Source organism: Diadema setosum, chromosome 16 (assembly GCF_964275005.1).
Source record: "Diadema setosum chromosome 16, eeDiaSeto1, whole genome shotgun sequence".
Taxonomy (NCBI): domain Eukaryota; kingdom Metazoa; phylum Echinodermata; class Echinoidea; order Diadematoida; family Diadematidae; genus Diadema; species Diadema setosum.
The window spans coordinates 31,899,423-31,922,611 of record NC_092700.1 but is presented as its reverse complement, the minus strand read 5'-3'; the positions used below and the strand labels follow the sequence as shown (position 1 = coordinate 31,922,611).

General features: G+C 36.3%; 1 protein-coding gene across 1 annotated transcript in view; it reads left to right on the top strand.

Annotated features, from left to right (window-relative positions):
- The window catches only part of LOC140240088 (uncharacterized), a 359,151-nt gene extending 336,992 nt beyond the window's left edge, over positions 1–22,159 (top strand). The window contains exon 7 of the mRNA XM_072319894.1: positions 21,611–22,159. Within this exon, the coding sequence (XP_072175995.1) occupies positions 21,611–21,890 (280 nt within the window). The 3' untranslated portion in view covers positions 21,891–22,159. The remainder of the gene's footprint in view (positions 1–21,610) is intronic.
- Positions 22,160–23,189: the final 1,030 nt, after the last annotated feature.

Here is a 23,189-nt window from a genome sequence, read left to right as displayed (position 1 = left end):
ATATTGAATTTTGGACGAAAATCAACAAAAGAATAAGTGAGATACGCTTGAATGAACTTAAAATTTGATGACGTCATTTTCAATACATCGAAGATAAGCTTGAATTTCAACCAAGTTTTTGGACGTGATGCCGACTCCTTATGAAAAAACTATGGGCACAATTACGATAGCCCAAAGTCTCAGCTACAACATACTAAAATCTTGGAGAAATTCACCGAAGCATAAGTGAGCTAGTGCTCGATAAAGATAGTCACGACAATTTTCATTTCCAGAAAAATTCCCTCCCATAGAGATAACACGTAACCTGGTTAAATTTGACAAGGTTACATTATATCCATTTTTCACGAGGTGAAGACATCATCCGATTGAAACTTTGATTGAACAAAACTTAAAGAGTATTACATTGGCTACAACATACTAAAATCTGGAAGAAATTCACTGAAGGGTAAGTGAGCTAGTCGTCGATAAAGACAATCATGTCAATTTTCACATCTAGAAAAATTCCCTCCCATAGAGATAACACGTCATAATGAAGATAAAGAAAGAAGTACATATGACCTTTGACCCTACTTTGCACAGACAAGATGGCGTGTGAGCAAAAAGTGGTTATTTTGTGAAATGATTCTTGTAATATGGTCTTTACGTGTGCAAAATATGAGAAAGATAGGACATGTATTCACCAAGATACAGGATGAAACATTTTTGACCTTTGACCCTAATTTACATACCCAAGATGGTGCCCGATCAAGTAGTTGTTATTTTATGAAATAATGTACGTGACATGAACTAAACATGTGCAAAATATTGTGGTGATAGGTCTTACTTTTCTTGAGTTATTGCAAAGAAAGTTGCAGAAAGAAAGGAATATGAAAATACATGGAAGATAAGCTTTAATTTCAACCAAGTTTTTGGGCATGATGCCGACTCCTTATGAAAAAACGAAGGGCACACTTACGATAGCCCGAAGTCTCAGCTACAACATACTAAAATATGGGAGAAATTCACCGAAGCATAAGTGAGCTAGTGGTCGATAAAGTAGTCATGTCAGTTTTCATTTCCAGAAAAACTGCACTCCCATAGAGATAACACGTAAACTGGTCAAATTTGATAATGTTACTTTCAATCCATTTTTACGAGGTGATGCCGTCATCCAATCAAAATGTTGTTATTATATGACTGAAAGACCATGCAATAAGCTACAACATATTGAATTTTGGACGAAAATCAACAAAAGAATAAGTGAGATACGCTTGAATGAACTTAAAATTTGATGACGTCATTTTGAAAATTTACTTTTTTTACTTTATTAAGAAATTTGATATCTTTTAATCATTTTTCCAGCATCGCCAACCCATGAAATGACATTTACAACTCATCAGCTTTCAGAATATGTAAAGAAAATGGGGGGTCACCGTCCATCCTGGCGAGTAAAATCGGATTCAAAATTGGCGGTTTTTTGGCATAGTTGCACTGTATATCGCCATTGCCGCGCGCGCGGAATTTCAACTTTGACGTTCCCGTGTGACGTCATAATGAGTCGGATTGACTTGAAACTTGGTAGACATATTCCTTGACAATTCAGGCATCCGATCAGTGTAAAAAAACGGGAAATTTCTATTGCATATGAGCTGTGCGTGCGTATATGTGCGCGCGCGTACGCGTCCGTCCGATTTTTTCAATTTTTCAAAAAATGCTCCAAATGGTCTGAAACGTGTGCAAAAAAAATTTGAGCTCGATTTGAGCATACAAATATTTCAACGCGCGCGTACGCGCATTTTTTAAGGGAAAATATGGATTCTGAAAATATGAGTAGAATGCGCATAATTTGAAATATATGTGACGTAAATTTCATTGAAAAATTCCATTCCATTAATGACATATGATTGAGAATGTGTTTTCATATAATGACGTCATAGTGACGTCACGGTCGACTGATCACTTTGATTTTAGTTCGATTGCCGTCTTTGGGACATGATACATATATGGTATGATTTTGACATTGATAAGAAGAGGACTTTCTGAGCTAATCCATACACAACTTTTGAGGAGAAAGAAGAAAAACTAGACTTGGAATTTGTCAACACTGACAAATTAGGTGATCCGATCTTTTCGAAAATCAATGATTTGAGTTCTGATCCCAATATAGGCATGACATACAGGTTTCATCTGTGTTTAGGAACATTGGCCGTGTGATGTTTGGATTCTCATTTAGAAAAGGGAGTCAGGTCTGCCATCTTTGGTACCAAATTCCGTATACACTATAACGAAGATACAAAATGAAGTACATATGACCTTTGACCCCACTTTGCACAGCCAAGATGGCATCTGAGCAAAAAGTGGTTATTTTGTGAAATGATCCTTGTAACATGGTCTTTACGTGTGCAAAATATGGAAAAGATAAGACACGTAATTTACTAAGATACAAGATGATACATTTATGACCTTTGACCCTAATTTACATACCCAAGATGGCGTCTGATCAAGTAGTTGTTATTTTATGAAATAATGTACGTGACATGAACTAAACATGTGCAAAATATGGGGATGATAGGGGGTGTTTTTCTTGAGTTATTGCAGAGAAAGTTGCAGAAAGAAAGAAATATCTCAATACATCGAAGATAAGTTTGATTTCAACCAAGTTTTTTGACGTAATCTCGGCGTCGTATGAAAAAATAAAGAGAACCTCGACGACAGCTCAAACTCTCAGCTACAACATACTAAAATCTGGGAGAAATTCACCGAAGAGTAAGTGAGCTAGTGCTCGATAAAGACCGTCATGTCAATTTTCATTTCCAGAAAAATTCCCTCCCATAGAGATAACACGTAAACTGGTTAAATTTGACAAGGTTACATTATATCCATTTTCACGAGGTGAAGACATCATCCGATTAAAACTTTGATTGAAGAAAACTTAAAGAGTATTACATTGGCTACAACATACTAAAATCTGGAAGAAATTCACCGAAGGGTAATTGAGCTAGTCGTCGATAAAGATAATCATGTCAATTTTCACATCTAGAAAAATTCCCTCCCGTAGAGATAACACGTCATAATGAAGATAAAGAAAGAAGTACATATGACCTTTGACCCTACTTTGCACAGACAAGATGGTGTCTGAGCAAAAAGTGGTTATTTTGTGAAATGATTCTTGTAACATGGTCTTTACGTATGCAAAATATGGGAAAGATAAGACATGTATTCACCAAGATACAGGATGAAACATTTTTGACCTTTGACCCTAATTTACATACCCAAGATGGTGTCTGATCAAGTAGTTGTTTTTTTTTATGAAATAATGTACGTGATATCAACTAAACATGTGCAAAATATGGGGATGATAGGGGCTGTTTTTCCTGAGTTATTGCAGAGAAAGTTGCAGAAAGAAAGAAATATCTCAATACATCGAAGATAAGTTTGATTTCAACCAAGTTTTTTGACGTGATCTCGGCGTCGAATGAAAAGATGGAGCGAATACTAACGATAGCCCAAAGTCTCAGCTACAACATATTAAAATCTGGGAGAAATTCACCGAAGAGTAAGTGAGCTAGTGCTCGATAAAGACCGTCATGTCAATTTTTGTTTCCAGAAAAATTCCCTCCCATAGAGATAACACGTAAACTGGTTAAATTTGACAAGGTTACATTATATCCATTTTCACGAGGTGAAGACATCATCCGATTAAATCTTTGATGAACAAAACTTAAAGAGTATTAAATTGGCTACAACATACTAAAATCTGGAAGAAATTCACCTAAGGGTAAGTGAGCTAGTCGTCGATAAAGACAATCATGTCAATTTTCACATCTAGAAAAATTCCCTCCCATAGAGATAACACGTCATAACGAAGATACAGGAAGAAGTACATATGACCTTTGACCCCACTTTGCACAGACAAGATGGCATCTGAGCAAAAAGTTGTTATTTTGTGAAATGATCCTTGTAACATGGTCTTTACGTGTGCAAAATATGGTAAAGATAGAGCATGTATTCAGTAAGATACAGGATAAAACATTTATGACCTTTGACCCTAATTTACATAGCCAAGATGGTGTCTGATCAAGTAGTTGTTATTTTGTGAAATAATGTACGTGACATGAACTAAACATGTACAAAATATGGTGGTGATAGGGTATGTTTTTCTTGAGTTATTGCAAAGAAAGTTGCAGAAAGAAAGACATAGTTCAATACATTGAAGATAAGCTTTAATTTCAACCAAGTTTTTGGACGTGATGCCGACTCCGTATGAAAAAACAAAGGGCACATTTACGATAGCCCAAAGTCTCAGCTACAACATACTAAAATCTGGGAGAAATTCACCGAAGCATAAGTGAGCTAGTGCTCGATAAAGATAGTCATGTCAGTTTTCATTTCCAGAAAAACTGCACTCCCATAGAGATAACACGTAAAGTGGTCAATTTTGACAATGTTACATTTAATCCCTTTTTACGAGATGATGCCGTCATCCAATCAAAATGTTGTTATTATATGACTGAAAGACCATTTAATAAGCTACAACATATTGAAATTTGGATGAAAATCAACAAAAGAATAAGTGAGATATGCTTGAGTGAACTTAAAATTCGATGACGTCATTTTGGAAATTTACATTTTTTATTTTATTAAGAAATTTGATATCTTTTCATCATTTTTCCAGCATCGCCAACCCATGAAATGACATGTACAACTCATCAGCTTTCAGAATATGTAAAGAAAATGGGGGGTCACCGTCCATCCTGACGAGTAAAATCGGATTCAAAATTGGCGGTTTTTTGGCATTGTTGCACTGTATATCGCCATTGACGCGCGCGCGGAATTTCAACTTTGACGGGCCCGTGTGACGTCATATTGAGTTGGATTGACTTGAAACTTGGTAGAAATATTCCTTGACATTTCAGGCATCCGATAACTGTGAAAAAATGGGAAATTTCTATCGCATAAGAGCTGTGCGTGCGTATATGTGCGCGCGCGTACGCGTCCGTCCAATTTTTTCAATTTTTCAAAAAATGCTTCGATTAGTCTGAAACGTGTGCAAAAAAAATTTGAGCTCGATTTGAGCATACAAATATTTCAACGCGCGCGTACGCGCACGTTTTAAGAAAAAATATGAATTTTGATTATATGAGTAGAATGCGCTTGACTTGAACTATATGTGACGTAAATTTCATTGAAAAATTCCATTCCATTAATGAGATAGGAGTGAAAATGTGTTTTCATATAATGACGTCATAGTGACGTCACGGTCGACTGATCACTATGATTTTATAAAATTTGTCGTCTTTGGGACATGATACATATATGGTATGAGTTTGAAGTTGATACTCTGAGTACTTTCTGAGTACGTAGATACACAACTTTTGTCCAGAAATAAAGAAGAAGAACAAAGAATCCGTACAGATACAGAAGGTGATCCGAGAGGATACTCGGATCACCTAAGAAGAAGAAAGAATCAGTACAGATACAGAAGGTGATCCGAGAGGATACTCGGATCACCTAACTAGACTTGGAATTTGTCAAGACTGACAAATTAGGTGATCCGATCTCTTCGGAAATCAATGATTTTAGTCCCGATCCCAATAGGTATGACCAAACAGGTTTCATCTGTGTTAATAGGGACATTGATGTGTGATGTTTGGATTCTCATTTAGAAAAGGCAGTCAGACCTGCCATCTATGGTACACAATTCCGTATACACTAAGATACAGAATGAAGTATATTTGATCTTTGACCCCACTTTGCACAGGCAAGATGGCATCAGAGCAAAACGTGGTTATTTTGTGAAATGATCCCTGTAATATGGTCTTTACGTGTGCAAAATATGGGAAAGATAGGACATGTATTCACCAAGATACAGGGTAAAACATTTATGACCTTTGACCCTAATTTGTATACCCAAGATGGCGTCAAATCAAGTAGTTGTTATTTTATGAAATAATGTATGTGGCATGATCTAAACATGTGCAAAATATGGGGGTGATTGAGTCTGTTTTTCTTGAGTTATTGCAAAGAAAGTTGCAGAAAGAAAGAAATGTCTCAATACATCGAAGAAAAGCTTTAATTTCAACCAAGTTTTTTGACGTAATCCCGAAACCGTATGAAGAAACAAAGCGCACATTAACGATAGCGCAAAGTCTCAGCTACAACATATTAAAATCTGGGAGAAATTCACAGAAGAGTAAGTGAGCTAGTGTCCGATAAAGACCGTCATGTCAATTTTCATTTCCAGAAAAATTCCCTCCCATAGAGATAACACGTAAACTGGTTAAATTTGACAAGGTTACATTATATCTATTTTCACGAGGTGAAGACATCATCCGATTAAAACTTTGATTGAACAAAACTTAAAGAGTATTACATTGGCTACAACATACTAAAATCTGGAAGAAATTCACCGAAGGGTAATTGAGCTAGTCGTCGATAAAGACAATCATGTTAATTTTCACATCTAGAAAAATTCCCTCCCATAGAGATAACACGTCATAATGAAGATAAAGAAAGAAGTACATATGACCTTTGACCCTACTTTGCACAGACAAGATGGCGTCTGAGCAAAAAGTGGTTATTTTGTGAAATGATTCTTGTAACATGGTCTTTACGTATGCAAAATATGGGAAAGATAAGACATGTATTCACCAAGATACAGGATGAAACATTTTTGACCTTTGACCCTAATTTACATACCCAAGAAGGTGCCCGATCAAGTAGTTGTTATTTTATGAAATAATGTACGTGACATAAACTAAACATGTGCAAAATATTGGGCTGATAGAGCTTGTTTTTCTTGAGTTATTGCAAAGAAAGTTGCAGAAAGAAAGGAATATGAAAATACATGGAAGATAAGCTTTAATTTCAACCACGTTTTTGGGCATGATGCCGACTCCGTATGAAAAAACGAAGGGCACACTTACGATAGCCCAAAGTCTCAGCTACAACATACTAAAATATGGGAGAAATTCACCGAAGCATAAGGGAGCTAGTGCTCGATAAAGATAGTCATGTCAGTTTTCATTTCCAGAAAAACTGCACTCCCATAGAGATAACACGTAAACTGGTCAAATTTAACAATGTTACTTTTAATCCCTTTTTACGAGGTGATGCCGTCATCCAATCAAATTGTTGTTATTATCTATCTGAAAGACCATTTAATAAGCTACAACATATTGAAATTTGGACGAAAATCAACTAAAGAATAAGTGAGATATGCTTGAATGAACTTGAAATTTGATGACGTCATTTTGAAAATTTACTTTTTTTACTTTATTAAGAAATTTGATACCTTTTAATCATTTTTTTCAGCATCGCCAACCCATGAAATGACATGTACAACTCATCAGCTTTCAGAATATGTAAAGAAAATGGGGGGTCACCGTCCATCCTGACGAGTAAAATCGGATTTAAAATTGGCAGTTTTTTGGCATTGTTGCACTGTATATCGCCATTGACGCGCGCGCGGAATTTCAACTTTGACGGGCCCGTATGACGTCATTTTGAGTCGGATTGACTTGAAACTTGGTCGAAATATTCCTTGACATTTCAGACATCCGATCTGAGTGTAAAAACGGGAAATTTATATTGCATATGAGCTTCGCGTGCGTATATGCGTGCGCGCGTACGCGTCCGTCCGATTTTTTCAATTTTTTAAAAAATGCTCCAAATGGTCTGAAACGTGTGCAAAAAAATTTCGAGCTCGATTGGAGCATACAAATATTTCAACGCGCGCGTACGCGCACGTTTTAAGAGTACAGATGAATTTTGAGAACATAGGTAGAATCAACTTGATTCGAACTATGTGTGAGGTAAAGTTCATAGAAAAATTCCATTCCATTAATGAGATATGAATGAGAATGTGTTTTCATATAATGACGTCATAGTGACGTCACGGTCGACTGATCACTTTGATTTTATTAGATCTGTCGTCTTTGGGACATGATACATATATGGTATAATTTTGACTTTGATAGGATGAGGACTTTCTGAGCTAACCTCTACACAACATTTGAGGAGAAAGAACTTTTTTGTGACAACGGGAAGTTTAACACTAGACTCGGAATTTGTCAAGACTGACAAATTAGGTGATCCGATTTTTTTTTTTTTTAATCAATGATTCGAGTCCTGATCGCAATAGGCATGACCATATAGGTTTCATCTGTGTTTAGAGACATTGGCCGTGTGATATTTGGATTCTCATTTACAAAAGAGAGTCAGGTCTACCATCTTTGGTACCAAATTCGGTATAAACCAGGGAGGTACCTCCCTGGTATAAACTATAACGAAGATACAGAATGAAGTACATTTGACCATTGACCCAACTTTGCACAGCCAAGATGGCATCTGAGCAAAAAGTGGTTATTTTGTGAAATGATTCTTGTAACATGGTCTTTGCGTGTGCAAAATATTGGAAAGATAGGACATGTATTCACCAAGATACAGGTTGAAACATTTATGACCTTTGACCCTAATTTACATACCCAAGATGGTGTCTGATCAAGTAGTTGTTATTTTATGAAATAATGTACGTGACATAAACTAAACATGTGCAAAATATGGGGGTGATAGGGGCTGTTTTTCTAGAGTTATTGCAAAGAAAGTTGCAGAAAGAAAGAAATATCTCAATACATCGAAGATAAGTTTGATTTCAACCAAGTTTTTTGACGTGATCTCGGCGTCGTATGAAAAGGTGGAGCGAATACCGACGATAGCCCAAAGTCTCAGCTACAACATATTAAAATCTGGGAGAAATTCACCGAGGAGTAAGTGAGCTAGTGCTCGATAAAGACCGTCATGTCAATTTTCATTTCCAGAAAAATTCCCTCCCATAGAGATAACACGTAAACTGGTTAAATTTGACAAGGTTACATTATATCCATTTTCACGAGGTGAAGACATCATCCGATTAAAATTTTGATGAACAAAACTTAAAGAGTAATAAATTGGCTACAACATACTAAAATCTGGAAGAAATTCACCGAAGGGTAAGTGAGCTAGTCGTCGATAAAGACAATCATGTCAATTTTCACATCTAGAAAAAGTCCCTCCCATACAGATAACACGTCATAACGAAGATACAGGAAGAAGTACATATGACCTTTGACCCCACTTTGCACAGCCAAGATGGCATCTGAGCAAAAAGTGGTTATTTTGTGAAATGATCCTTGTAACATGGTCTTTACGTGTGCAAAATATGGTAAAGATAGGACATGTATTCACCAAGATACAGGATGAAACATTTATGACCTTTGACCCTAATTTACATACCCAAGATGGTGTCCGATCAAGAAGTTGTTATTTTATGAAATAATGTACGTGACATGAACTAAACATGTGCAAAATATGGGATTGATAACCATTGTTGTTCTTCATCTATTGCACAGAATGTAGTAGAAAGAAAGAAAAATAAAGAAAAAATTATGTTACTTTATAGAAATTTGAAGGAGAAGCATTAAAAAATCAGAAAAAGATAAAGTTAGGAAGGGAGATTAAAACTAAATATAGAAAAAGAAGAAAAAAGAGTTTGGAAAAAAAAATAAAAAAATATTGGCAAGGGTGAGGCTCGAACCAGGGACCTTAGGATTACGAGTCGGATGCGGTATGCAATGACCTATTTCATGCTCCATAGGCCCTGTGTATTAAGCAAAATGACGCTGCATCGAAGCCACGTGCCATTTTCAACCAAGTTTTTCGACGTGATGCCGGCCTCGTATGAAAAAATGGAGGGCACACTTACGATAGCCCAAAGTCTCAGCTACAACATACTAAAATCTGGGAAAAATTCACCGAAGCATAAGTGAGCTAATGCTCGAAAAAGATAGTCATGTCAATTTTCACTGCCAGAAAAACTGCTCTCCCATAGAGATAACACGTAAACTGGTCAAATTTGACAAGATTACTTTTAATCCATTTTTACGAGGTGATGCCGCCATCCAATCAAAATGTTGTTATTACATTAATGAAAGAACATTTAATAAGCTACAACATACTGAAATCTGAGTGAAAATTGGCAGAGGATAAGTGAGATACGCCCAAGTAAACTTGAAAATTGATGACGTCATTTTGAAAATTTACTTTTTTTACTTTATTAAGAAATTTGATATCTTTTAATCACTTTTTCAGTATCGCTAACCCATAAACTGACATGTACAACTCATCAGCTTTCAGAATATGTAAAGAAAATGGGGGGTCACCGTCCATCCTGACGAGTAAAATCGGATTTAAAATTGGCGGTTTTTGGGCATTGTTGTACTGTATATCGCCATTGACGCGCGCGCGGAATTTCAACTTTGACAGTCCCGTATGACGTCATATTGAGTCGGATTGACTTGAAACTTGCTAGAAATGTTCCTTGACTTTTCAGACATCCGATAAATGAAAAAAATCGGGAAATTTCTGTTGCATATGAGCTGTACGTGCGTATATGTGCGCGCGCGTACGCGTCCGTCCAATTTTTTCAATTTTTCAAAAAATGCTGCAAATGGTCTGAAACGTGTGCAAAAAAAATTTGAGCTCGATTTGAGCATACAAATATTTCAACGCGCGCGTACGCGCACGTTTTAAGAGAAAATATGAATTTTGAGAATATGAGTAGAATGCGCATAACTTGAAATATATGTGACGTAAATTTCATTGAAAAACTCTATTCCATTAGTGAGATATGATTGAGAATGTGTTTTCATATAATGACGTCACAGTGACGTCACGGTCGACTGATCACTATTATACATTAGATCTGTCGTCTTTGGGACATGATACATATATGGTATAATTTTGAAATTGATAGGAAGAGGACTTTCTGAGCTAACCTCTACACAAATTTTGTCCAGAAATAAAGAAGAAGAAGAAGAAGAAGAAGAACCAACAAAGAATCCGTACAGATACAGAAGGTGATCCGAGAGGATTCTCGGATCACCTAACTAGACTCGGAATTTGTCAAGACTGACAAATTAGGTGATCCGATTTTTTTTAGATCAATGATTCGAGTTTTCACCTGAGATTAGGGACATTGGTCGTGTGATGTTTGGATTCTCATTTTGAAAAAGGAGTCAGACCTGCCATCTTGGGTACCGAATTCCGTATACACTATCAAAGATGCAGAATGAAATATATTTGACCTTTGACCCCACTTTGCACCCCCAAGATGGCATCTGAGCAAAAAGTGGTTATTTTGTGAAATGGTTCTTGTAACATGGTCTTTGCGTGTGCAAAATATGGGAAAGATAAGACATGTATTCACCAAGATACAGGATGAAACATTTATGACCTTTGACCCTAATTTACATACCCAAGATGGTGTCTGATCAAGTAGTTGTTATTTCATGAAATAATGTACGTAACATTAACTAAACATGTGCAAAATATTTGGTTGATAGGGGCTATTTTTCTTGAGTTATTGCAAAGAAAATTGGAAAAAGAAAAAAATATGAAAATACATGGAAGATAACCATTAATTTCAACCACGTTTTTGGACGTGATTCCGACACCATATGAAAAACAAAGGGAACACGTACGATAGCGCAAAGTCTCAACTACAACATATTAAAATCTGGGAGAAATTCACTGAAGGGTAAGTGAGCTAGTGCTCGATAAAGACAATCATGTCAATTTTCACATCTAGAAAAATTCCTTCCCATAGAGATAACACGTCATAACGAAGATAAAGAAAGAAGTACATATGACCTTTGACCCCGATCTGCACAGACAAGATAGGATCTGAGCAAAAAGTGGTTATTTTGTGAAATGATCCTTGTAACACGGTCTTTACTTGTGCAAAATATGGGGAAGATAGAACATGTATTCACCAAGATACAGGATGAAACATTTATGACCTTTGACCCTAATTTACATACCCAAGATGGCGTCTGATGAAGTAGTTGTTATTTTATGAAATAATGTACGTGACATGATATAAACATGTGCAAAATATGGTGGTGATAGAGTATGTTTTTCTTGAGTTATTGCACAGAAAGTTGGAAAAAGAAAGAAATATGAAAATACATCGAAGATAGGCTTTGATTTCAACCAAGTTTTTGGACGTGATCCAGATACCGTATGAAAAAATGAAGGGCACACTAACGATAGCCCAAAGTCTCAGCTACAACATATTAAAATCTTAGAGAAATTCACCGAAGCATAGGTGAGCTAGTGCTCGAAAAAGATAGTCATGTCAATTTTCATTTCCAGAAAAACTGCACTCCCATTAATATAACACGTAAACTGGTCAAATTTGACAAGATTACTTTCAATCCATTTTTACGAGGTGATGCTGCCATCCAATCAAAATGTTGTAATTACATTAATGAAAGAGCATTAAGTAAGCTACAACATACTGAAATCTGGGTGAAAATGGGCAAAGGATAAGTGAGATACGCTCGAGTGAACTTGTAATTTGATGACGTCATTTTGAAAATTTACTCTTTTTAATTTATTAAGAAATTTGATATCTTTTAATCATTTTTCCTGCATCGCCAACCCATGAAATGACATGTACAACTCATCAGCTTTCAGAATATGTAAAGAAAATGGGGGGTCACCGTCCATCCTGACGAGTAAAATTGGATTTAAAATTGGCGGTTTTTTGGCATTGTTGCACTGTATATCGCCATTGACGCGCGCGCGGAATTTCAACTTTGACGGGCCCGTATGACGTCATATTGAGTCAGATTGACTTGAAACTTGGTAGACATATTCCCTGACATTTCAGGCAGGCGATAAGTGTGAAAAAACGGAAAATTTCTATTGCATATGAGCTGTGCGTGCGTATATGCGCGCGCGCGTACGCGTCCGTAAAATTTTTTTCAATTTTTCCAAAAATGCTCTAAATGGTCTGAAACGTGTGCAAAAAAAATTTGAGCTCGATTTGAGCATACAAATATTTCAACGCGCGCGTACGCGCACGTTTTAAGGTATAGATAAATTTTGAGAATATGAGTAGAATGCGCTTGACTTGAAATATATGTGACGTAAATTTCATTGAAAAATTCCATTCCATTAATGAGATATGATTGAGAATGTGTTTTCATATAATGACGTCATAGTGACGTCACGGTCGACTGATCACTTTGATTTTATTTCGATTGCCGTCTTTGGGAGACGATACATATATGGTATAAGTTTGAAATTGATAGGATGAGGACTTTCTGAGCTAATCGATGCACAACTTTTGGGGAGAAATAAGAAAAAGAAGAAGAAAGAATCCGTACAAAAACAGAAGGTGATCCGAGAGGATACTCGGATCACCTAACTAGACTTGGAATTTGTCAACACTGACAAATTAGGTGATCCGATCTTTTCGAAAATCAATGATTTGAGTTCTGATCCCAATATAGGCATTACCATACAGGTTTCATCTGTGTTTAGGAACATTGGCCGTGTGATGTTTGGATTCTCATTTAGAAAAGGGAGTCAGGTCTGCCATCTTTGGTACCAAATTCCGTATACACTATAACGAAGATACAAAATGAAGTACATATGACCTTTGACCGCACTTTGCACAGCCAAGATGGCATCTGAGCAAAAAGTGGTTATTTTGTGAAATGATCCTTGTAACATGGTCTTTACGTGTGCAAAATATGGAAAAGATAAGACATGTATTCACCAAGATACAAGATGATACATTTATGACCTTGACCCTAATTTACATACCCAAGATGACGTCTGATCAAGTAGTTGTTATTTTATGAAATAATGTACGTGACATGAACTAAACATGTGCAAAATATGGGGATGATAGGGGGTGTTTTTCTTGAGTTATTGCAGAGAAAGTTGCAGAAAGAAAGAAATATCTCAATACATCGAAGATAAGTTTGATTTCAACCAAGTTTTTTGACGTAATCTCGGCGTCGTATGAAAAAATAGAGAAGACCTCGACGACAGCTCAGAGTCTCAGCTACAACATACTAAAATCTGGGAGAAATTCACCGAAGAGTAAGTGAGCTAGTGCTCGATAAAGACCGTCATGTCAATTTTCATTTCCAGAAAAATTCCCTCCCATAGAGATAACACGTAAACTGGTTAAATTTGACAAGGTTACATTATATCCATTTTCACGAGGTGAAGACATCATCCGATTAAAACTTTGATTAACAAAACTTAAAGAGTATTAAATTGGCTACAACATACTAAAATCTGGGAGAAATTCACCGAAGGGTAAGTGAGCTAGTCGTCGATAAAGACAATCAGGTCAATTTTCACATCTAGAAAAATTTACCTCCCATAAAGATAACACGTCATAACGAAGATAAAGAAAGAAGTGCGTATGACCTTTGACCCCACTTTGCACAGACAAGATGACCTCTAAGCCAAAAATGGTTATTTTGTGAAATGATCCTTGTAACATGGTCTTTACGTGTGCAAAATATGGGAAAGATACGACATGTATTCACCAAGATACAGGATAAAACATTTTTGACCTTTGACCCTAATTTACATACCCAAGAAGGTGCCCGATCAAGTAGTTGTTATTTTATGAAATAATGTACGTGACATAAACTAAACTTGTGCAAAATATTGGGCTGATAGAGCTTGTTTTTCTTAAGTTATTGCAAAGAAATTTGCAGAAAGAAAGGAATATGAAAATACATGGAAGATAAGCTTTAATTTCAACCAAGTTTTTGGGCATGATGCCGACTCCGTATGAAAAAACGAAGGGCACACTCACGATAGCCCAAAGTCTCAGCTACAACATACTAAAATATGGGAGAAATTCACCGAAGCATAAGTGAGCTAGTGCTCGATAAAGATAGTCATGTCAGTTTTCATTTCCAGAAAAACTGCACTCCCATAGAGATAACACGTAAACTGGTCAAATTTAACAATGTTACTTTAAATCCCTTTTTACGAGGTGATGCCGTCATCCAGTCAAATTGTTGTTATTATATATCTGAAAGACCATTTAATAAGCTACAACATATTGAAATTTGGACGAAAATCAACTAAAGAATAAGTGAGATATGCTTGAATGAACTTGAAATTTGATGACGTCATTTTGAAAATTTACTTTTTTAACTTTATTAAGAAATTTGATATATTTTAATCATTTTTCCAGCATTGCCAACCCATGAAATGACATGTACAACTCATCAGCTTTCAGAATATGTAAAGAAAATGGGGGGTCACCGTCCATCCTGACGAGTAAAATCGGATTTAAAATTGGCAGTTTTTTGGCATTGTTGCACTGTATATCGCCATTGACGCGCGCGCGGAATTTCAACTTTGACGGACCCGTATGACGTCATTTTGAGTGGGATTGACTTGAAACTTGGTAGAACTATTCCTTGACATTTCAGACATCCGATCAAAGTGAAAAAACGGGAAATTTTCATTGCATATGAGCTGTGCGTGCGTATATGTGCGCGCGCGTACGCGTCCGTCCGATTTTTTCAATTTTTCAAAAAATGCTCCAAATGGTCTGAAACGTGTGCAAAAAAATTTTGAGCTCGATTTGAGCATACAAATATTTCAACGCGCGCGTACGCGCACGTTTTAAGAGAAAATATGAATTTTGATTATATGAGTAGAATGCGCTTGACTTGAACTATATGTGACGTAAATTTCATTGAAAAATTCCATTCCATTAATGAGATATGATTGAGAATGTGTTTTCATATAATGACGTCATAGTGACGTCACGGTCGACTGATCACTATGATTTTACTTGATGGGTCGTCTTTGGGACACGATACATATATGGTATGATTTTGACATTGATAGGAAAAGGACTTTCTGAGCTAACCGATACACAAATTTTGTCCAGAAATAAAGAAGAACTAGACTTGGAATTTGTCAACACTGACAAATTAGGTGATCCGATTTTTTTTAAATCGATGATTCGAGTCCTGATCGCAATAGGCATGACCATACAAGTTTCATCTGTGTTTAATGACATTGACCGTGTGATGTTTTAATTCTCATTTAGAAAAGAGAGTCAGGTCTGCCATCTTTGGTACCAAATTCAGTATACACTATAACGGAGATACAGAATGAAACATTTATGACCTTTGACCCTAATTTACCTACCCAAGATGGTGTTCGATCAAGTAGTTGGTATCTTATAATAATGTACGTGACATGAACTAAACATGTGCAAAATATGGGGGTAATAGGGAATGTCTTTCTTGAGTTATTGCAAAGAAAGTTGCAGAAAGAAAGTAACATGAAAATACATCGAAGCTAAGCTTTAATTTTTGCGAAGTTTTTCGACGTGATTTCGATGTCGCATGAAAAAGAGTGGGCAAAGAAACGATAGCGCAAAGTCTCAGCTACAACATATTAAAATCTGGGAGAAATTCACAGAAGAGTAAGTGAGCTAGTGTTCGATAAAGACCGTCATGTCAATTTTCATTTCCAGAAAAATTCCCTCCCATAGAGATAACACGTAAACTGGTTAAATTTGACAAGGTTACATTATATCTATTTTCACGAGGTGAAGACATCATCCGATTAAAACTTTGATTGAACAAAACTTAAAGAGTATTACATTGGCTACAACATACTAAAAGCTGGAAGAAATTCACCGAAAGGTAAATGAGCTAGTCGTCGATAAAGACAATAATGTCAATTTTCACATCTAGAAAAATTCCCTCCCATAGAGATAACACGTCATAATGAAGATAAAGAAAGAAGTACATATGACCTTTGACCCTACTTTGCACAGACAAGATGGCGTCTGAGCAAAAAGTGGTTATTTTGTGAAATGATTCTTGTAACATGGTCTTTACGTATGCAAAATATGGGAAAGATAAGACATGTATTCACCAAGATACAGGATGAAACATTTTTGACCTTTGACCCTAATTTACATACCGAAGAAGGTGCCCGATCAAGTAGTTGTTATTTTATGAAATAATGTACGTGACATAAACTAAACATGTGCAAAATATTGGGCTGATAGAGCTTGTTTTTCTTGAGTTATTGCAAAGAAAGTTGCAGAAAGAAAGGAATATGAAAATACATGGAAGATAAGCTTTAATTTCAACCAAGTTTTTGGGCATGATGCCGACTCCGTATGAAAAAACGAAGAGCACACTAACGATAGCCCAAAGTCTCAGCTACAACATACTAAAATATGGGAGAAATTCACCGAAGCATAAGTGAGCTAGTGCTCGATAAAGATAGTCATGTCAGTTTTCATTTAGAGAAAAGCTGCACTCCTATAGAGATAACACGTAAACTGGTCAAATTTAACAATGTTACTTTTAATCCCTTTTTACGAGGTGATGCCGTCATCCAATCAAATTGTTGTTATTATATATCTGAAAGACCATTTAATAAGCTACAACATATTGAAATTTGGACGAAAATCAACTAAAGAATAAGTGAGATATGCTTGAATGAACTTGAAATTTGATGACGTCATTTTGAAAATTTACTTTTTTAACTTTATTAAGAAATTTGATATCTTTTAATCATTTTTCCAGCATTGCCAACCCATGAAATGACATGTACAACCCATCAGCTTTCAGAATATGTAAAGAAAATGGGGGGTCACCGTCCATCCTGACGAGTAAAATCGGATTTAAAATTGGCAGTTTTTTGGCATTGTTGCACTGTATATCGCCATTGACGCGCGCGCGGAATTTCAACTTTGACGGACCCGTATGACGTCATATTGAGTTGGATTGACTTGAAACTTGGTAGAAATATTCCTTGACATTTCAGACATCCGATCAAAGTGAAAAAACGGGAAATTTTCATTGCATATGAGCTGTGCGTGCGTATATGTGCGCGCGCGTACGCGTCCGTCCGATTTTTTCAATTTTTCAAAAAATGCTCCAAATGGTCTGAAACGTGTGCAAAAAAATTTTGAGCTCGATTTGAGCATACAAATATTTCAACGCGCGCGTACGCGCACGTTTGAAGTATATAGATGAATTTTGAAAACATGAGTAGAATCACGTTGACTTGAACTATATGTGACGTAAATTTCATTGAAAAATTCCATTCCATAATTGAGATATAATTGAGAATGTGTTTTCATATAATGACGTCATAGTGACGTCACGGTCGACTGATCACTGTGATTTTACTTGATGGGTCGTCTTTGGGACACGATACATATATGGTATGATTTTGACATTGATAGGAAGAGGACTTTCTGAGCTAACCGATACACAAATTTTGTCCAGAAATAAAGAAGAAGAATAAAGAATCCGTACAGATACAGAAGGTGATCCGAGAGGATACTCGGATCACCTAATAAAGAATCAGTACAGATACAGAAGGTGATCCGAGAGGATACTCGGATCACCTAACTAGACTTGGAATTTGTCAACACTGACAAATTAGGTGATCCGATTTTTTTTTAATCGATGATTCGAGTCCTGATCGCAATAGGCATGACCACACAGGTTTCATCTGTCTTTAATGACATTGACCGTGTGATGTTTTAATTCTCATTTAGAAAAGAGAGTCAGGTCTGCCATCTTTGGTACCAAATTTCGGTCACACTATAACGAGGATATAGAATGAAGTATATTTGATCATTGAGCCCACTTTGCACAGCCAAGATGGCATCTGAACAAAAAGTGATTACTTTGTGAAATGATCGATGTGACATGGTCTTTGCGTGTGCAACATATGGGAGAGATAGGACATGTATTGACTAAAATACAGGATGAAACATTTATGATCTTTGACCCTTATTTACATGTCAAGACGGTGTCTGATCAAGTAGTTGTTATTTTATGAAATAATGTACATACCATGAACTAAACATGTGCAAAATATGGGGGTGATAGGGGCTATTCTTCCTGAGTTATTGGAAAGAAAATTGGAGAAAGAAAGAAATATGAAAATACATCGAAGATAACTTTTAATTTTAACCACGTTTTTGGACGTGATCCAGACACCGTATGAAAAACAAAGGGGACACGTACGATAGCGCAAAGTCTCAGCTACAACATGTTAAAATCTGGGAGAAATTCACCGAAGGGTAAGTGAGCTAGTACTCTTTTCGAAAATCAATGATTTGAGTCCTGATCCCAATAGGCATGACCGTAAAGGTTTCATCTGTGGTTATGGACATTGGCCATGTGATATTTGGATTCTCATTCAGAAAAGAGAGTCAGGTCTGCCATCTTTGGTACCAAAGTCGGTATACACTATAACGAAGATACATAATGAAGTATATTTGACCATTGACCCCACTTTGCACAGCTAAAATGGCATCTAAGAAAAAACTGGTTATTTTGTGAAATGATCTTGGTAACGTGGTCTTTGTGTGTGCGAAATATTGGAAAGATAGGACATGTATTCACCAAGATACAGGATGATAAATTTATGACCTTTGACCCTAATTTACCTACCCAAGATGGTGTTCGATCAAGTAGTTGTGACCTTATAAAATAATGTACGTCACATGAACTAAACATGTTCAAAATATGGGGGTACTAGGGAATGTCTTTCATGTGTTATTGCAAAGAAATGTGCAAAAAGAAAGAAATATGAAAATACATCGAAGCTAAGCTTTAATTTAAGCGAAGTTTTTCGACGTGATTTCGACGTCGTATGAAAAAAAAAAAACGGAGGACACATTACCGATAGCGCAAAGTCTCAGCTAACACATTAAAATCTGGGAGAAATTCACCGTAGGATAAGTTAGATAGTGTTCGATAAAGACAGTCATGTTGATTTTCATTTCAAGAAAAACTGCACTCCTATAGAGATAACTCGCAAATGGATCAAATTTGACGAGGGTACCTTCAATCTATTTTTACGAGGTGAAGACTTCATCCAGCGAAATTTTGGATTGATTAAAACTGATAGAGTATTAAATAAGCTACAGCATACTGAAATCTGGGTGAAAATTGACTAAGGATAAGTGAGATACGCTCGAGTAAACTTGAAATTTGATGACGTCATTTTGAAAATTTACTTGTTTTGATTTATTAAGAAATTTGATATCTTTTCATCATTTTTCCAGCATTGCCAACCGATGAAATGACATGTACAACTCATCAGCTTTCAGAATATGTAAAGAAAATTGGGGGTCACCGTCCATCCTGACGAGTAAAATCGGATTTAAAATTGGCGGTTTTTTGGCATTGTTGTACTGTATATCGCCATTGACGCGCGCGCGGAATTTCAACTTTGACGGGCCCGTATGACGTCATTTTGAGTCGGATTGACTTGAAACTTGGTAGAAATATTCCTTGACATTTCAGACATCCCATCAAAGTGAAAAAACGTGAAATTGTTATTGCATATGAGCTGTGTGTGCGTATATGCGCGCGCGCGTACGCGTCCGTCCGATTTTTTCAATTTTTCAAAAAATGCTCCAAATGGTCTGAAACGTGTGCAAAAAAAATTTGAGCTCGATTTGAGCATACAAATATTTCAACGCGCGCGTACGCGCACGTTTTAAGAGAAAATATGAATTTTTAGAATATGAGTAGAATGCGCATAACTTGAAATATAGTTGACGTAAATTTCATTGAAAAACTCCATTCCATTAATGAGATATGATTGAGAATGTGTTTTCATATAATGACGTCATAGTGACGTCACGGTCGACTGATCACTATGATTTTATTAGACCCGTCGTCTTTGGGACATGATACATATATGGTATAAATTTGAAATTGATAGGAAGAACACTTTCTGAGCTAATCGATACACAAATTTTGTCCAGAAATAAAGAAAGAAGAAGAAGAAGACCCAACAAAGAATCCGTACAGATACAGAAGGTGATCCGAGAGGATACTCGGATCACCTAATAATAACAATAATAATAGTAGTTGTAGTAGCAGAAGCAGTAGCAGTAGTAGTGATAGTAATGATAATAATAATGATAATAATAGTAATAATAACAATAATAATAAGAAGAAGAAGGAGAGGATGAAGAAAGTAATAATACTTATATATAAGTATGATTACTTATATATATATATATATCTGGGGGATATGAATGTCCAAAGGTTCTTACCAGTGATTCTGTTATTATGAGTACATTTTCACAAGTCTTTGTGATAAATGGCGATCAATTCCCGCTAAATAGGGCCTACATTGTATTACTTGATTCAACCTGAAAACTTGTTGACGAAAGTACCAGTACATCCTTCTATGTAATGATAATAATAATAATAATAATAATTATTATTATTATTATTATTATTATTACTATTATTATCATTATTATTATTATTATTATTATTATTATTATTATTATTATTATTATTATTATTATTACTACTACAATTAATGTATTTATCCAAGGTAGCCTCTTTAGTGTGGCCAGAGGGCCCTGCCATTATTATTACCCTAGCGTTGCCAGGTACCCATTTATACACCTAAGTCGAGAGGGACATTGTGGGTAAAAACATCTTGTCCAAGGACATAAGCACTGGGCGGGAATCGAACTCGGGTCCTCCGATTGGGAGTCGGGAGTCTTATCCACTATGCCACAGCGCCCCAAATAGCTATAAGCTCTGTTTCCACTTTGACTTAATAACGCATTACAAATTCCCGGCATTGCAATGTGCATTGCCAAACGATTCGACAGACTTAGTTCCTGCCGCAAATTCTGAAGAAAGGGTTAAATGAATAACCCCTGTGATGGCCAAAAATTGAAGAAGAAAAAAAAAATGTTTTTAACGATTTGACTCTCCCTTCTTCTTTCTAATAGCGTTGATGAAGACTTAGATAAGCTGCTAACGATCAGCACCAAGCCGGTCGTCTCCCCGAAGCCGTCGGGCGCCGCGACGGTGACGAAACCCGAAGTAAAGCCGCGACCCGCAACGGCGAAGAAACCCGTCGTCGCTCCCAGGCCGGGCGCTGACACGAAGCAGTCGTTGGAGGCGCTAGACCAATCCGATGCTGGGACCAATTTAATGGCGGAGGATGACATTATGAAGTACATTGAGGAGAACAGCGCGGAGTCGGATGCCAAGCTAGACCTCTTCTAGCAGGGATGCAGAAATAATTTGGAGTGGAAGATCAGATTCCTCATAATGCCTCTTTGTCAACTGACGTAATGACTTTGACTAAGTCATATTCTCATTCTTCGTAATCAAATCACAATCAGCAAAGAGAGAGATTGAGGATTCGGCCCGTGTTGTCTTTAATTCACCGCCAGTTGACATAATAGTCATTATTACCACTTGGTCTGACGATTGTTTTAATGGTTAGAATATACGTGAAGATGTGAACAGTAGATTGCACTTAGCTTGCTATTCATTTTACGGATGCAACGTCATATTGTCGTACCATTAAGTGTCAGATTTTAAAGATGACTACGCAGTAAATCAAATTAAAAAACTGTAATTATTCTGCCTTTTACATACATGACTGAGACAGTATTTTATGTAGTTATTATCTCATCCCACTTCGCTATTCAATTCGGTAATAATTAATGTAATTATGTAACTATGTATTGCATAAAATTATTTAAGCTCACCAAATTATAGCATAGCAAATGTAAAGTTGAGTTCATTATAGTGAAAAATTGTATGGCAGACCATAGAAGTGGTGCCCCGTAAAACACTATGATTTTACATACAGCAGTGTAATAGGAGTGAACTGATTAAACATATTTACCACTCTTTGGTATATCCTGATGGGCTCCTTTTACACACGCAAACCAGTTGTTGTTGTAAGGTACGATGATTGCAGTCGCCACCTTGCGTCTACCATCTTTCATGGCGACCCATTGATTGTACGTACAGGGCTCACACATGTAAATAAAATGGACTGTCTCAGACCCCTTCACAAAGTCGTACGAAAGATACCAAAATAAATGAAGAAAAAAATTAATTAAAAATCAATAATGTAGTTTGGCAAAAAAAAAAAAAAAACTGAATAGCTGTAGACATTGAGTATGAATTCCTCTACAAACTGCATTTTGGTTGGAAGATGAAAGCTTCTCTGATGGAATTTGAGGGGACTATATTTCATTGGGTACGTGTACGGAAAATAGGTGATTTTTTGAGTGACAAGAACTCGTAGTCTGGCTTTGCGGACCCTTGGACAGAATTAGAGCAGAAGAACCCACCCTGGAAATTTGATGGATGAAAGGGTATATCTCACTTATTCAGGTTAGCGAAGATGAAACACCTCATTTCTCCCAGCTTTTTTACAGAATTTTTTGAAATTTGAATTTTAACACACGTCTCTATGGGGAATTATTTACCCGTGTGAGCCCTGAATAATTCCCCATAGAGACGTGTGTTAAAATTCAAATTTCAAAAAATTCTGTAAAATAGCTG